The 17,689-nt window shown below is 40.8% G+C and overlaps 1 protein-coding gene across 8 annotated transcripts in view; it reads right to left on the reverse strand.

Annotated features, from left to right (window-relative positions):
* FRMD4A (FERM domain containing 4A) overlaps positions 1-17,689 on the reverse strand; it is a 605,541-nt gene that overhangs the window by 26,262 nt on the left and 561,590 nt on the right. For all 8 annotated transcript variants that reach the window (XM_073000747.2, XM_073000748.2, XM_073000749.2 and 5 more), the window contains 2 exons: positions 13,709-13,842; positions 5,676-5,798 (listed from right to left, as the gene is read on the reverse strand). In XM_073000747.2, the coding sequence (XP_072856848.1) occupies positions 5,676-5,798; positions 13,709-13,842 (257 nt within the window). The remainder of the gene's footprint in view (positions 1-5,675; positions 5,799-13,708; positions 13,843-17,689) is intronic.

Genomic DNA, 17,689 nt, shown 5'->3' on the forward strand with positions numbered 1-17,689 from the left:
TGTAATCTGCAGGATTCAAGACATGGATAGACAGTATTAAGGAATGGGGCATCTGTTTGCGTATGCATGTGTGTTAAGATACTTCTCTCACTCTCACTCTCACCCAAAAGAGACATACAGTAATTGACCTTTTCCTGCAACAGCACCTCCTCACTTATATTGGAGAAATTACACATGTATACTAGGGGAATTCACTGGGGAAAAGACTAAATCTGTTCCTTATTCAGGAATGCTCCATTAGATTAGGCATGCTTCATTCTCAAGAGACTATGGTATTGTGCTCTGCATGGAGGACTTGGAGTAGCATCTAGTGTGGCTGAGAAGGCCAATTCGAGAGTGACAATCCCTTCCACACTGAAGACAAATACAATCTGTACTCCATCTAGCTCCCTGATTTTGCTGCTTTCATGACTGCCTCTCTGCCTCGGCCTGCTGGACAAGGGTCTCTTCAAACTGGGAGAGGCCATGATGCACTGCCTGCCTCCAGGCTGAACGCTCAGATGTCAGGGTTTCCCATCTGTTGAGATCCATTTCCAAGGCCTTCAGATCCCGCTTGCAGATATCCTTGTATCACGTCTGTGGTCTCCCTCTGGGGCGATGTCCATGCACTAATTCTCCATATAGGAGATCTTTTGGAATCCGACCATCAGCCATTCTTACAACATGGCCTAGCCAACGTAGACATCGCTGTTTCAGTAATGTATACATGCTAAAAACTCCAGCTCAATCTAGGATTACTCTATTTGGGACTTTGTCCTGCCAGGTGATACCAAAAATGCGTCGGAGACAACGCATATGGAACGTATTCAGCTTCCTCTCCTGCCATGCATGAAGGGCCCAGGACTCACTGCAGTACAGGAGTGTGCTCAGGACACAGGCTCTATAGACCTGAATCTTGGTGTATGCCGTCAGATTCTTATTGGGCCACACTCTCTTTGTGAGTCTTGAGAACATGGTAGCTGCTTTCCCAATGCGTTTATCCAGCTTGACATCTAAGGAGAGTGTCAGAGATCGTTGAGCCAAGGTACATAGAGTCATGAAGAGCCTCCAGTTCTTGTGTGGAGATGGTAATAGAGGGAGGTGAGTCCACGCCCTGGCCCATGACTTGTGTTTTCTTCAGGCTGATTGTTAGCTCAAAGTCTTGGCAGGCCTTGCTAAAACAGTTCATGAGTTGTTGGAGGTCTTCAGCAGAGTGGGCAACAATGGCTGCATCATTGGTAAAGAGGAAGTCCTGCTTGCATTTCGGCTGGACTTTGGTCTTTCAATCTAGAGAGATTAAAGAGTTTCCCATCTGATCTAGTCCAGAGATAGACACCTTCTGTTGCAGTTCCAAAAGTGTGCTTCAGTATGACAGCAAAAAAGATCGAAAACAAGTTCAGCGCGAGGACACAGCCGTGTTTCACTCCACTTCGGATGTCAAAGGGAACTGATGATGAGCCATCAAAAACTACAGTGCCCTTCATTACCTCATGAAAGGACCTGATGATGTTGAGGAGTCGAGGTGGACATCCAATCTTGGGAAGTATTTTAAAAAGGTCATCCCTGCTAACCAAATCAAAGGCCTTTGTGAGATCTATGAAGGCCACCAAGAGTGGTTGTTGTTGCTCCCTACATTTCTCCTGCAACTGTCTGAGGGAGAATACCATGTCAGTTACTCTCGAAGAATGGAGGGTGATGGATGGAACAACAGAGGGGGAGGCATTAATATGCATCTCCTCTCCATACACTGAATTTAGAATGCAGGGACAGGGTGTCATGAAATAATGTAAACTTGCTTTTATAATATGGCCAGAATCCTCTTGCGTGTTTGTGTAAGGACTGTGTAACATGTGGCTAAGTGGCATGGTCACCTTGTGCAAACAGGTGCACTGACTAGCCACATGACAGAGATCTACCTCAGCAATTTACATAAATCTTATGCAAGCAACAAAAGGATTCTGTCCATTATATAGGGAGAGTAAGCTCTCCTATCTCCATTTATTGATGTGAGAGCAATTCAAAAGATGCTCCCATGACTTAATCTCTTTTCAAGACAACTCTCTGAAGTACTCATTCCTAACATTTTTGTTTAAACATCTCCTTTGCTGTCAGTGATGAATCAGCATTAATTTAAAATCTGTATTTAAAATTCTGCTCAATGTGGTACACACCAGATAGTTAGGGTGCATGGGTGTGCTTTAAGAGATTTGCTTTGAAGATTTCAAAATCTCTGTCAACAATAAATTTATTAAAGGTAAATAAAACACAGCAAGTTTTAAGATTCAGTTTTGATCCCTCCTCCACTGCTAACTCATTCAAAGCTCCAGGAAAATATCCCACAACAGTGACTGCAGGAAGAAGATGAAAGCTACTGCTAAAGCATGGTTTAAAAAGAATGCATTTGATCTATAAAATTTTAACTGACACAACTCTACAGAAAAGCTCAGTCTGAACCTCTAAGAGAATCTGCGTTTCAAATGTATGTGTTTTAATGGTACATATTAAGCAAAGTAAAAATAAAAACTGGATTTATTGCAGAGTGGGCATTCAAACAACAGGAGCTGGACCCAATCATAGCAACTCTGATATCTATTCATGGCATACATATATTTGAAAACATGAATCTGCCACATTCGTGTTTTATTGTTTAAATGCACAGCGCAAAGTCATTTTCACTGTAAAAGTAATGGGTGAAATGGTCCTTTTAGCCCAAAAGGGTTAAGATACAACTATCCTCTCCTTGTCCTAATATTCAAAGCAATTAGTATCTTTTGCCACACCGGTAAATTCTGGATATTTATCATGTCTAACATAAAACAAACAAAGCTACCCACCCACATCATTTCACTGAATTTCTAAGGATTTTAAAGTGTATCTATACTACATCTGTTAACTAATTTCCCATTTGTTATGGTTTGCAACTAGAGAATCCTGGGAATGACAGCACTATCAAAGACACTAGTATATGCTTGTCAGCAGCCCCACAAGGCAATAACTCTCACAATTAACTTCAGTCACAACAATTAAATTATTTTGTTTAAACTAGCTGTGCTCAAATGTCTCAGGCACTATTGAAGATGAGCCCATTATTGTGAATTAATCTTTCAACAGATTTAATATACTTCTCTCTCCTAATTATTACTAAATTAGTCATTATCACTTGTTGGAGAATTCCTCTTGGAATACTGTACCAGGCGTCACAATCCAACAGAGTAGTTTTTCCAAGTCACTAAACTAGATAAATCCTTTCTCTTTACAAACTTGTAGCTGGAGTAGTTGGCCACAAACAGAGAGACCCTAATACAAAACTCTGGTTCGCTATGTGGCATTTGCAGTAATTTTCAGGGTCAGTCTGATACATGTACATACTCACGCCTTTTGTTCTTCCTCTAGATTAGCGGTCCCCAACCTTTTTGGGTCTGCAGACTGGCTGGGGGGAGCGAGCTCCATGTGCGTTGCAGGCAGGGCACACCCGCGTGAGTGTGGTGGGTGTGTCATGCACATGGGGGGCGTGTCATGCTTATGCGCATGTATAACACCCCCTCGCAGGCAGGACATGCCCACCACGTGAGCATGCAGGGGGACTGAGATCTGTATCTGCGGCCTAGTTCCAGCAAGCCCACGGACTGGCACTGGGATGGGGACCGGGGGGTTGTCGACCCCTGCTCTAGATCAATGGGAGGCAACCTGCAAGATCCAGAACCTCTTGGAGGGCTAGGAGTATCCTGTGACCCTCATTCCTGTTTTGTGGCAAATCATGCTATAAAAATCATGACCCCGAAATAGCTTTTATGCACCCCAAGGTAGGTTTTGTGCATTCAGCCACTCCCAAACTCCCCTGCTGGGGAAAAAAAATCTAACAAAATGTAGAATTTTCCCTACAGAGAGCAGTAACCTTTTAAAACAAGATATAGTTTCTACACAGACCTTTTAAACATTTTAAAAATCATTAAAACAAAACTGGAAGTGAACATTCAGATACTTCTGGTCTGCTTTTCACCTGGAGGTGGTAATGGGGTTGGTGCCACCCTGGCAGTTCTTGGAGTTGGGAAATTAGCTCCACGTCACTGAACTTTTCACAACCCAATGCTAAACTGATCTTATGATCAGCTGAGGTCCTCTCTCCCCTGCTCTTGCTTTCTACACTTGTCTAGGCCAGCCGAACACATCATACAAGATATATCAGAAGTTGAAACCTTCATAACACACAGATGGACAAACCCACCAAGTGCTCTGAGTCAGGCAGGATTCTGATGCTTATGCCATGCTGAGAATTCGAATCCTGCCTTTCTGATGCTGTACAGTTTCTTTCACAGCCATAGTTCATACCACTGATGCTAGAGGCAGGCTGAAGAATACGCACATCCAAGAAAAACAGAAATGAAACTTTCTATAGGGTCAGATTAGGTTGGGAATTATACTTTCATTATTGAAAAAGGGATCAGAGGCTACACCACCTTTGGTTTGCAGTTATGCAAGAAAAATACTATGACTTGAGGATGTCCAGTATCAACAGTTCTTAAAGATGACAAACAATTCAATCTTTGTAGCCTCAGGTGGATGATTTATTGAGGACAGCAGGCAGTAGATGGACCTTAACTTAAACCTTAAATAGATTATGGAACGCTCTTCCTCAGGAGATCACACTGGCCTCCTCCCTTTTATCTTTCCGCTGACAGCTGAAGACCCATCTTTTCAGGCTTTTAACTATCATGAGAGTCCCTGAATACCTTTTTAAAGTTAAGATAGATGTTCAATACTTTCAAAAATCTATCTTACTCGCTTTTAATTATTTAATCATATTTTAAATAGCGTGCAATTTAATTGTTTTTAATGTTTACTTTCTTATGTTTTTAATTCTATTCTTTTAATATTGTGAGCTGCCTTGGGTCCCTTTATCTGGGGAAAAACGGTCTAACAAATGAACAAACAAGCAAGCTAACTAACTAACTAATTAACTAGCTAAATAATTAACTAACGAGAGCTAGGTTGAACTCACTGCTTAACAATGAAGCCGCCTGGGCCAGGTTAGTTTGACCCAAGCATCACAGGATTATTTGTGGATAACATCGATCATCCTATTAATGATAAAGAAATTTCAGTGGAAAATTTTCAGATAACAATGGTACTAGGAATATTCCAACATACGTACGCCAGCAAAGGCCATCATATTCATGGACACATCCAAAAACAAAATGGTGGATAATGGTTTTTCTGGATATAAGTGAAACTACACTCTTTCAAAAACCAATTGTAGATGATTACTGGTCAGTCCAAAAGCTAATTTTAGTTGCTATACTCATGTGAACTGCTGCCATCTCTGTTCTGTGTAGCCTGTGCTTGGAAAAATACAGGTATGTATGTTCATATCAAGAGAATACCAGCCACTGTGTAGCTTGTCTTTGTAAAAATAGCAATATGCCTGGGTAAATCAATGGAATATCATGCACCAAAATAAATATAAATAAAGAGAGCTATATTTCTCAATATTCACATGATTTTTCAACACCTAATGTCTCTGAAACTGAAAAGATGTTTTACAATATGCTCCAAGTAGAGAAAGACATTTAAATAATCAGAATTAAGCAAGCAAAATTAATCACAAATAATCTGAATTGTTTCCATTAAAAAAAAACCAACAAAACAAAATGAGAAGTCCTATTCAGCTAATACAAATGGTATCCAAAATCCCTCACCTCTCCTTTTGGCAGGATTTTCTGTTCATCCAGTTTAAAGGAAGTACCTATTCTTCTTCGCACCATTGGGGGCTCTTCCCCTGGGTCAAGGGGGTATTCTCTCGGCAACTTCCCTGTAAGCTCCTGAAAATGTATAGAATATTAGAAGTTAGTTGTATGTGAATGCCTATGTGCATAAATGGATCTCATCTAGATAAGCATTCCATATATACAGTCTCTCAAAAATGCAATATCATAAATGTATTTGTTTAAGAAATGTACTGAAGACTGGTCTTCACACTGAACCCAAGGGCACTTGCATTTATTTCATTAAAATATAAACATAATCAACAGAGAACATGAAATGGGACATTAATTAGCAATCTATCATGTGTTCTAAGATAAATTCACTGAAGGTATAGCAATGATGATATGAAGGTGCTGTTGCTGCTCACACTATCTTTTACACACACTCTTTCTCAAACTCCTGTGTTCTTTTCCTCTCAAATCCCATCTCTTCTCCAGAGTTCATGGCTTAAATCTGTTAATCCTAATTTCTCACTGGAATCAAATCTAAACATACAAAACTTTTTTTGGACTTTCTTCCTCTTCTGTTTTTGTTGTGCTACAAGATCTTTTTCCTATTACTTTTTTGTTTAAATCCTCTGCCAAAATCTAAAATAAAGATTTCTTTGGCTAGGATTTTATTGTCTCTAAAGCACCATTGACACTGATGGCACTATCTCTGTTGTAATAATCATTGATAAGTTTCTTGCGGCACATTTTTGTAGTAAATTATTAGTGTAGTTGTAAAACAATATTTCACATCCACAAGCTAGATACTATTTCATGTGACTTTAAAAAATTTGTGGGGTTAATTTATGATTTTGATCCAATGACAAATTATGCAACTCTAGACTGAAAGAGTCACTTAAGGTTTGTGTAAAATAATAAAGCAAACCTTGCAGTTTCAGAGCTACAAGCCACTGGCAGAATGACTTTTAAAACAAGATAACTGGCAGCACATTTATTGTGATTTTGTTGAAAAATGCAACATAGCTGTCTCACACAAGCATCAGTAAGTCTTAATACATTTTGATGCCTATCATGGGAAGTATGGTAATATTGCAGCACTGTGGTATGAAAAAGTCTCTGAAATAGAGAAAAGCCCCTAAAACATGAGCAGAAAAGGTTCCATGCTAGGGATTAAAAATATGTTTTGTGTTCTACCTGTAACACATTGATATAAAAAAAAATCCCAGTTCTTCTGCAAAAACGACAGAAGAGCAACCAACATTGTGTATAAATTCTTTATAAGTTCTGTTGAGAAGAACTCAACAGAACCTTTTTGTCTCTCTCCCCCCCCCCCCCCCAGATTACTGGGAAGGATGGCCTAAATTTAGCCTTAGCACTGAAACAAAAGGAATGACTGCGCTGGATCACCTGTTTTTACATTTTGATCTGCCAGACTGAACCTTCTCAAAATACAAAGATGACGCACAGCTACTGTCTATTCCACAGAACCTTACAATAGGTGATGCAGCAAATTTTAGTTGAACTGAATAATTAGAATATTTAGATCAATGAAAAACTGTCCACAATTAAAAGTGGGAGCACATTATTTTCTGTATTTCTGCCCCCCACCCCCCAAATACAAGTTTTTAGAAGAAACAAAGAGAGAAGGCACCACCTTCAAAGAGACATAGTGAGGTGGGCAATGCCACTTTCAAGACGGCACACATAGCTTCCAGACACAGCACCTAATGTAGAACAGGGTCAGGTCACCTTGTTGTCAGGTTGTAGTGTAATGGCTGGCTATATGCTTTCCCATCTTAACCCAACCCATCAAGTATTACCTCCCTTTCTCCAGCTGGCTCCCCTATCATTGCCACTTTCCACCCTATTTGCATTTGGGACAACAGTAAGTGGGAGAAGTATTCACACCAGCCCCTCTGTAAGAAGCTGAGTTTTACAAATACAGAAAGTGCTTTTAGAAAATAATAAATGTTATAGTTATATTTAAAAAATAGTTTTTCAGAACTACTGTTATTCCTGTGCGAATTTAAAATAAACACCAAATCTCATATTCTTTCTTAACAAATTTCTTTAGTCAAATGATGTGATGAGCTACAACTCGTTAAACTACTAGCCCAGTTTGGTGGGCTAGTAGTTTAACAGATGGTGCCTTCTGTCTTTAATCTGTAGGGTAGATTTATTTATGTAATAAAGCAGACAACATTAATTTTATTAGCGAAATGGCTGACTGTTTAAACCAAACAATTTCAGCATAATTATTTTGAAGTTCCAAGTGGGCATCTCCTACCACAATAATGAAAGTTGATATAAAAGCCCAGAGTCAACCAATTTAAGGAAGTAAGGAATTACTGTATTTTTGTATATTGCCTCTTGCAATTTAAGCTGAACTAATATTTAACTAAATCCTGCAGAAATCTGATGCCACTGCTGCCAATGGTTAGGGGCCAGGCTCAATTTGGCTATTCCTTCTGCCAGCCTGATTGATTATAAGCCCACAATGCCCACAGCAAAATAAACAGTGATTTATGAAAAAATGAAGGCTGAAATTTTAAATAAAACTAGAGGATGATGACTGCACTTTTCTACACATTATCCTGACAAATGCAGGAATAGGTGATAATTTTAACCGACTATTAAGAATATGAAACAAAAACACTATCCTGACAAAATCTGAGCAAAACAGTTTAAACATGGACATGTGGCGCACGACCAAACCTCATAGTCCTTAGTTTAAAGCAAAGTACCAAATCCAACTGTTATTTATGATAAAAGAACAAAATATTGAAATGAAGTTCAGCAGGTAATGTACTTCCTTTTACAGCTTTTACTGAAAAACAATTCTCTCACTGTTTGCCTTAATTTGGGTTGAGTACAGTTTATAGGAAAAAGAATTATGTTTTAAAGTATCAAAATAAATGCTCCAAGTTCACAGGATTGCAAAAGACACAATTCAGCTTTTGAATAATATCAATTTCCATTTGAGAAAGTACAGCTCCTGCCTATCACAGCTGCCAGTGTGGGAGTACTTTGGCAACATCTGATGAATCTCATGACAAAGAGCTAGTTGAATAGGATTTCCAGTGCTTTTCCCTTCTCAGGTCTATCAAATAAAGAACAAGATTATATAAAACAGAGAAATTTATCTAGTTCAAATAATTTATATAAGTCATAGAAATGCAAAGCTCAATGGTCATAAAGTCCAACCTCCAATGACAGAAGAAATCAACAGCTGAAGCATTTGTGACAGGTGACCATCCAAGCTCTGTTTAAAACCTGCAATGGATAGAAGCCCTAAAACCACTGCTTTGTATGTCTCAGTTTCCTGACCATTCAACATTTCGGTCACCCTCCTCTGAGCAAATCCTACTTTGCTGATACTCTTTTCAACTGTGGTCCCAGAACTGGACAGACTATTCAAAGTTAAAACACTGACCAAAGCAGAGCAGTACTGTTATTGCCCTTCTATATCTTGATCCAGGTTATTTGTAAAAAGCGTTGACCAACACCAGGCCTAGGCCAGAACTGTGTCTTGACCCTCTTGTCTCCTTACTCCGGGATGGCTAGGAATTGTCGGTGAGCATTTCAGAGAGATGACCAGCAACCAGTTACAACAATACCATCATCTAGTCCAAAATGTACCAACATGGCCACATGAATATTATGAGGGTCTTGTCAAATGCCTTGCTGAAGTCAAGATACTCTACACCAGGGGTCTCAAACATGCGGCCCAGGGGCCATTAGCGGCCTGCTGGATGATAGTTTGTGGGCCCCGCCTTGCCTGCCCCCCGAAGTGCCCACGTGTACTCTGCTGTCAAGAGTCAAAAAAAGCCTTGCCTCGCTCGCTGGCTGTCTCCCAAGACAGTGCCTCTTGCACCCTCCATCTGGAACTGCAGCCTGCCAGCCAGCCCGCCTGTCTGCTGGCTGGCAGGCTGCAGTTCCAGATGGAGGGTGCAAGAGGCGCTGTCTTGGAGGAGAGCCGGCGAGCAAGGCGCACTGCTGGCTCTTTTCCCCATGCACTTGAGCCGCTGCTGATCAATGCCTGAGAGTGGAGCTCACTCCCAGCCCGTCCTTGAAGAGCACCTCCAAGCCGGCAACAGCAACTGACGCCGCCACCTCTTCCAGGGAAGTGGCTCTCTGGCTCTCTTTCTCTCTCGGCACCTCCAGCACCAGCCCAGCCAGCGGCCGCCTCAGCACCCGGTGGTGCTTCCTCCTCCTGCTTCAGCCGCCTCAGGTCTGGAGGCTGCCTGGGCTCACCTCGCAAAGTTTGCTTCTCTGTCATGGTGGGGGTAGCTGCTGCTGCTGCTGAGTGCGCCTTTTTTAAGGGGGGCCCTCAGAGGAAGGTTGCCAGACCTCCGTGTGTGTGTGTGTGTATGCATGCATGCGTCTGTGCACCTGTGGGGCCCCTATCCTGTTCTGTTTAATTTCATGGGTACCGATGGAGGCTTTTCTCCTTTGGCAAGGCGATTCTGTGATGGTTTTTTTAAAAAAATTATGTTGTGACCTCCTCCCCCCCCCCCCCCGGCTAGGAAGTTGCTGGCGCTCCCTTCCTTCTCCACTTCTTTGTCCTGGTGGTGGTGGTGGTAGTGAAGAAGGAGCCGTGGGGGTTGTGGCTGGCGATGAGGGCTCGCACACCCCTCCTCCTCCTCCTCCTTGGAGCCCCAGCCGGGCTAAGGAAATTCCTGGGCAGCTTCCTTGGGCTCTTGCTCCGCTTGGCGGAAAATCTGATGTGGCATAGCCTCACCCAGACTCTGCCTCCAGCGGCCCCCAGGTAAATTGAGTTTGAGACCCCTGCTCTACACTGACAGCATTTCCCTCTTCTACCAAGCTTGTGACTGTCAAAAAAAGAGGCAATATTAGTCTGGCATGACTTCTTTCTGAGAAACCTATGCTGGATCTTCTGAGAAACCCATGCTGTCATCATTACAATTTTTTCTGTATGTTCTCAGACTGTTCTCAGACTGTATGTTGATCTGTTCTGATTTTTTTCCTGATATTAATGGCAAGAAGTTAATACAAGTTGCCTGGATCTCTTTTTTCTCGTTTGAAGATAAAGATTTGTCTACTCCCAGTCTTCAGGAATCTCACTTGTTCTCCAAAAACACCGTCAGAGGCACTGTGATCACATCTGCATGTTTTTTTAATTACTCTTAGATGCAGCTCATCAGACCTTAAAGACCTGAATTCATTTAAATTAGCTACATATTTCTGTGCCACCTTTGTACTTATCTTGGGTGGCAGTCCTCTCACAGACTCCTCTCCTGCAAGTCTGAGTTCATTCTGAACTTTAGCCCTCCTGACCTGCTAACTAACTAACACTGGATACTCTTTTATACTCTTCTGTCACTTTTTCTACTTCTTATACATGCCTATACATTACATCTTACTTCGTCTGAAAGCTCCTGATTCAGTCAGCCAGTTTCTTCAGATATTTCCCACTTTTTTTCTCATAGTAATGGTTTACGATTCCACTGATGACAAATCAACTTTAACAAGCATCCTTCTGTCGTAGATTCTCTTTTCTTTATTTCTGATTGTGGGATCTCACCCTCTATTTAAGCTAAAGCTTACTAAAACCAGTTCTCTTAAAGTCCAGAGTGCACATTACACTATCCTCACATTTTCCTTTCTTCATTATAACAAATCCCAAGAAGGCCTAGTTGCTTTCATGCAAAGTTCTCTACATTTCTACTTTGCTGACCACTTCTTCTCTGTTGGTAAGAACCAGAACCAGAAGAGCCAATCCACTTGTGTTTTCTTCCCCCTTCTGGAAGATAAAGAATCCAGAAAGGCATATGAGGAATTTGTTGACCCTCATATTTTCAGCCGAGTTGGATTCTAACAGATATCAAGGTACCTGAAGTCTCTCATTACTATTGTATCCTCTCCTTTTTGAATGTTTAGCAATCTGGTCTTGGAGGGCATGATCTAAATTGTCAGTCTGGCTAGGAGGACTATAAAAAAATCACCACAGTGATGTCACTGTTGTTTCTCTTGCCTCTGATTTTTACTCAAGTGCCCTCCACCTGTATTACCAGTTCCAGCTCGTGGATTTCCTCACAGTTTACATACAATGCTACTCCTCTGCCTTTCCTTTGGAATTTATTCCTTTATATGTGATATAAAAATAATTGCTTAAGCAGACATGTGGGAAATGGTTTGCTTTTAATTTGGCACACTTTCCCCCCCAGGATTGAGTGTATTAAAGTTGTTTTAAACAAATCTATTGACCAGGAAGTGCAATTTATGCTTCAAAAAGAAATATTACTGACTTGATTGGGTGAGGAGCTAACAGCTACTGGGTTTGTAGCTGCACTCAAGAGTCCCTGCAAGCTTGTGAGCCAGACTTTGGAAAGAGGAAGAGTAAAAAGGTGTATTCTGCATGGATGTTTGGTGGAGGAGTTTGAGAGGGATGCTAGGAGTATTGTTTCAGTCCCCGCCTAGGACAAAGGAGATGGATCTGGAAGGAGCTTTTGCATTGACTTACAGGATGTTTGGCAAGATTGTCTTCCTGCCTGAGGATGTCAAAACTTACATTTGCAACAAGTACAAGCATGCTGACCTGCTGGAAGAGAAGGTGCAGCAGCTTGAGGTTTATCTATCCATTCTTTGCCTCATGAAGGAAAATGAAGCATTTGTGCACAAAGTTTTGCAGACTCTTCTAGAAGAACAGCAAAGTGGGGAAGAAAAAGAATACAAGAGACAGGCAATTGAAGGAATGGGACAAAGAGAAGCAGAAATGTCAGACAGCATCTGTGTGCTTGAAACTACAGAATCTATACCAGCCTTCCCCATGGTCAGTGGTTCTGAGCTACTTGAAGGTGGATAACAAACATCTGAAGGAAGGCAAATATATTACAGTAGGCATTAGCAGGAACCTGGTGGGATGAGATTTATGCTTGGAATGTAGTGATTGAATGGTACAACTTGTGATGCTAGAGGTAAGTAATCTAAAAACAAGTTTCATTGATACAATTGCTGCTATTTATGATGCTCCCAGACAAGGCAAAAGCATGGTGGTAATCTTGTTGTTTCACCAATCAAAAGGGATTTATTTTCACAGTAACCAACTTGAATCTAGTCCAGGTTAAAATAATTCCAGTGTCTTAAAAATATCCAAAAACTACCCAAAACCAGAGAAAGATAAAGTGACCTCATTTGTACAGCACTCTGCCATCATTCTTCTCTCACAAGGGATGTACAGTAATAATCAACACAATGATGCTGACAATGGAATGGGATACAAACCTGGTTCTGCTTTGGTCCCTCTATAGAATGACTTACAGGAGAACGGCCAAGAGAGCAAGACTCCAATGAATTACTCTCTGTGGCTTTCAGTACCCAAACTATGCTATTGTTCTTGAAAGTCTGACCAAATACAGTAATTTTCTCTTCAATTTTTCTCCCAATTTCCACAAGTCTCAGGGCTTCCTCAAACCCAGTGCTTCCTTCCTCCTTTGCTAAGCTTGGTACTATGTTTGCTACATAAGCCACAGTACTCACAGAGGACAGAGATGGCATTTATCTATGTGCTCTGAATAGTTTGTCAGTTGCAAAATTTGACAGTGCGTAGGAAATCATAAAAAATGAGTGCTACGTTATCCTCTGCAAAATAAATTCTATTAAATCAGGGCAAAACTGTTGGGTAGTAGTCGCAATTCAGGAGCAACAGAAGTTGGGCCATGTTAGGAAATTAGATGAGGAAATGAACTCTGTCTAAATCTGAGACTTCGCATATGACCCATTATAGAAATGATCTATCCAGATTCTAACTTTTTTGCCTAGCAATACTCACAATTCTGCTGAAGAATTTGACAATTTCAAATGTTTTCTACGTTTTTGCTAAGTATTCAGGCTTGTTATCAACATAAGTAAATGTGAATGTTTGAAGGATTATTGAACCTTTTACTTTGAGAAATAGAGGACCTTTAGGATAGTAGCCTAATAATTCATTTCTGCTTCATTGCATATTAGAAGCAGCAAAAGGATTTCTAAGGATGATAAAAATCTCTGCCACCCACCGCTTCACGGAGACACAGCTTTTTTAACTCCTCCAGGCGCTGGCGCAGTGTCTCTTCCAGAGCTTCTTGCCTAGATTTCAAGGCAGCCAGCATGTCTTTCTTGGCAGATTGAGAGCTATCAGACTCTTGGGAACCTGTCAATAAACAATGGCAGCATTAGGCCAGCTGAGATTAGCACCAACATTTGTAGCAGTAATGGAGCTGGTGAATATGGACCTCTAAGGAAGGAAGCAGACAAAGAAAATAAATAGTCATTGCACTGTATGGCTGCATTGGTTCAATACACTTTCTCAGTGGCTATAGTAAAATAATGTTACATGTCTGAGCCTTACTTAACACATTCATATAAATCTTTGAGATCACATATAGATTAACATTCCCTGAAATATTAATTTTTTTATATCTATTAATGTATATTAGCCATAACGAAGATTGCAACAAGTCATGAACACATCCTATTGCTGACTAAAGACCTGCTTCTCCTGTGATTCTCACCATTGATCCTTTCAAGCTGCTAAGCATTGACTATGTTTTTCTGCTACATCTCATCACCAGACTTGTTGTAACTGCTCTTCTCCACAGATACAGATCTGCTTCATGGTATTGGCAGAAGTCTTGACTATGAGAGGGTATACATGATGACAGCTTGCCATAACCTGCTCTGATATGTAGTTACTATACAGTATATGGATGTAAGTGGTATTTCCACTTTCATTAGCTGTCTACAGTGGAAGGTCATGCTTCCATGGAAAGAAGAGCAATTTGCACCAAGCAATTTTCACTATGTGGGAGTTTGGAGGATGGGCTGCAATTATACCCGTATTGAGAGTGGACTTCACCTTTGTCTCCAAGCTCTCAACATCTTTTTGACTGTTAATTAATTATCAGGAACTGGTTGGGCAATATATAATCCTCCTGTTGCAACATGTACAACCTCTGGATCCCTTACATTCCATATTCAACAAGTGTTATTGCCGCAGTATTTCTAATTTATTACAGAGGATGGCAGCTCCATAGCAAAAGATATAACCTGTAAGCAACTGTAAATTAAGAGACTCACATAATTTGGCAGTCACTTAATGATATATAGCTAAAAATTAGAAAAATTACTCTTAGAAATAAAAATAAAATAAAGACTAAGTATTTCAATCTAAAAAGTGTAGTCATTTGGGTTTGTAAAACATTCACATTAGCTGTGCAAACTCTGTCAATATGATTCTCAACAGTGAGCTGAAAACTTTACATGCTACTACCTTCCCACTAATGCACTACTTTGAAAGCATGTTTCATCTTCAACCATATACCTGCAGCTGGGCTTGTGATTTATCTAAATGGTTGATGGGTAGCTACAAAGATATGATAAGTAAATGAATATATTAACCTTTCAGCTGCAAGGTGAATGTGTGTTCTGAAAATGCTTCAACAATACAAGCAATTAGCCTTTCAATGAAATGCCAGTCTTTCATCTGTACAGAGCATTTTCACAGCAGAACATCTACCTATCTAGATACTATTTTCTTGCCCATCTGTAGTCTGCAGCAGTGCAATACAGGAAAAGCTTCGGCAGCTCATGCTCCAGCTTGTATCAACTGGCTCTACAAATAGCCATTCTTTGCACTGTTATCTAGCAACAGTGGTCAACCTTTGCCTCTCCAGGTATTTTCAACCAATACCCAGAAGTCACATCTAGCATGGCCAATGGTCAATGAAGGAAACATCTGGAGGATTAATGCTTGAAAACCATAGCAGAAAAACAACAGAGTAGAATAAATCGTTCTGATTTTGCAATAAGAGAACAACCTTGTTTTACATGAATAAGACACTGGAGCTGAGAAGCAACAAAGCAACAGCAACAGCAACACACGACCATGTAAAAGAATATTGCCAGGGGAAAAAACCCACACCACCATTGGTGGTATGTACAGTTTTTCTAATATGGGCCGTCCTTAGTCTCTGAAACAGGAATGTGCGAAGACATCTGAAAGGATGGAAATAAGGGTGGTGGGTGGGTGAGGGAATAGAGACAAAGGCAGGAACTAACGTGGATTTTAACATGTTTCAGGCATAGCAGGTGAGAAATGTATAGCTCTGAGGAACAGTTAGAGGAATTAAGCCAAAAATAATTTGAGCGAACGCCCAGAAAGTGGGGGGGGGGAAAAAATCCCCATGTCAGCTATATGACATCACAGTTGTCCAGATGTGCAACCCTGTGTGGCTTCTTTGATACAGTTTGTTTATTTCCTACTTGCCTAGCACCATAAACAACCAGTATCCCAATAGAGCTGCTATTCCTGCTGTATTCATTTTGCCTGGCTGCCAGCATCTATGAGACGCCCAGGCAAAAGCTGGCCATCTGGAACATTGTCTGAGGAGTCCAGCTTGCGAGTGAAGGTGCATAGCATGTTCCCTCATGCCAGAAGGCAGGCGTGATTCACTGCCTCAGGATGTCAGTGAACAACAAAAAGTGACCCCAAACAGCCACTATCTCTCAGCTCTGACTTAGAAATAGGATATCCTCCACAGCAAACAGCCAAGATAACAGCGTAGTATCCATCTGGAATTACTCAGCACAAGATACACAGATACATATCCTGCGAGGAGAGTGTTCTTCATTAGTTTCTCTTTGCTTGTCTGCCGCCTGTGGTGACTGGACAAGTTCACTATTCATCAAGAGAAATGCTTCCTGAGAAGAGCAACAGGAAGTTCATGTCTAAGATGTGGTGATGGGGAAAGTCTGCCCACTAGTTAATGCAGATGAAGAAATACCCAGCTGAATAATTGAAAGATGTTAAAATCCAAATTGGCTCATTTACCAGGACAAAACAGCTCTGCAGAAATGGTGGGGTCCCTACCAAACAGTACTTTACAAGATATATATACAAGCTTCCCCACATAGGAAGGGAAAAGGAATCCAAAGTTTAGTTTCAGAGAAAGGAATGTGAGCGGACAACTGACTAAAGCTTGGCAAAGTTTTCACGACTTTTAAAAGCTCACTCTGAGTTAATATTGAAGTTTTCAACTGCCGTCTTAGATAAGCAAAAGTCCTGTGTTTGAATTTCACAAGCCTCACTGGGGACTTCTCTGTGCCAAACAATGGCTTGATGTTGGGAGTAATGCGAATGAGTGCAGTCTCATTTAGGCTTGTAACGAATTTAAATCCACCCTCATGTTCCATTCTCCTCTTCTTTAGAAGATGGATGTGCGAACAGATGTGTGGACAGTGTATCGTAAGTAACACTCTATTATGCGATCGGGGGGACCAATGCACAGTCAAGCCAGGCTCACTCTTGCACCCCACTTTCTGTACAGCTTGCACTGGGTAACATGTGTAAAAGCCCTATAAGACGTGAATCCTATATTATATTCTGGACTACTCAATAACAAATTACAGAGTAACTGGGAGATTCATGACTTTGTGTGCTGAACTCAGTTTGGATTATGATCATGACAAATGGAGAGGGGAATTCACACAGACTTCCCCTCCCTGGCTAACAGCATTTCCAGGAGGGCAATTCGGAAGCAGGACTGTAGTGCATAGGAAAAGGGTTAGAACACATGAAGCGTGCACAAAGTCCAGTCCCACATCTACATTTTAGTTGGTTTTAAAAGATCATTAAGCTAGGAGATCAAATCACAAATCTCTCAATTAAGATCTGCATGGGTCCTATTATTAAGAGGCTGGTTTGAGGTAACTGTTGAACTGGCTTGTCTTCCTGCAAACAGTATATTTATTTAAGGCATGTCACTACTCTGGGCAGTTTACAAGACAAACATAAAGCACAAGGCACCCTACCTCTCATTCATAAATAAACGAAATAACAGTATAAACAAAAGAACCCCTGCTAGTGACACAATAAAGCAACAGATTCAAAAACAAAATACAGTATAAACACAAAACTACAATATTATGAGGGTAGGAGAACCAGAAAGGCCTCTCTTAGGAGTTGTGTTTTTATTAGCTTTTGGGATGCTATGAGAGAA

The sequence above is a fragment of the Pogona vitticeps genome, chromosome 5 (genome assembly GCF_051106095.1).
Source record: "Pogona vitticeps strain Pit_001003342236 chromosome 5, PviZW2.1, whole genome shotgun sequence".
NCBI classification, from domain to species: domain Eukaryota; kingdom Metazoa; phylum Chordata; class Lepidosauria; order Squamata; family Agamidae; genus Pogona; species Pogona vitticeps.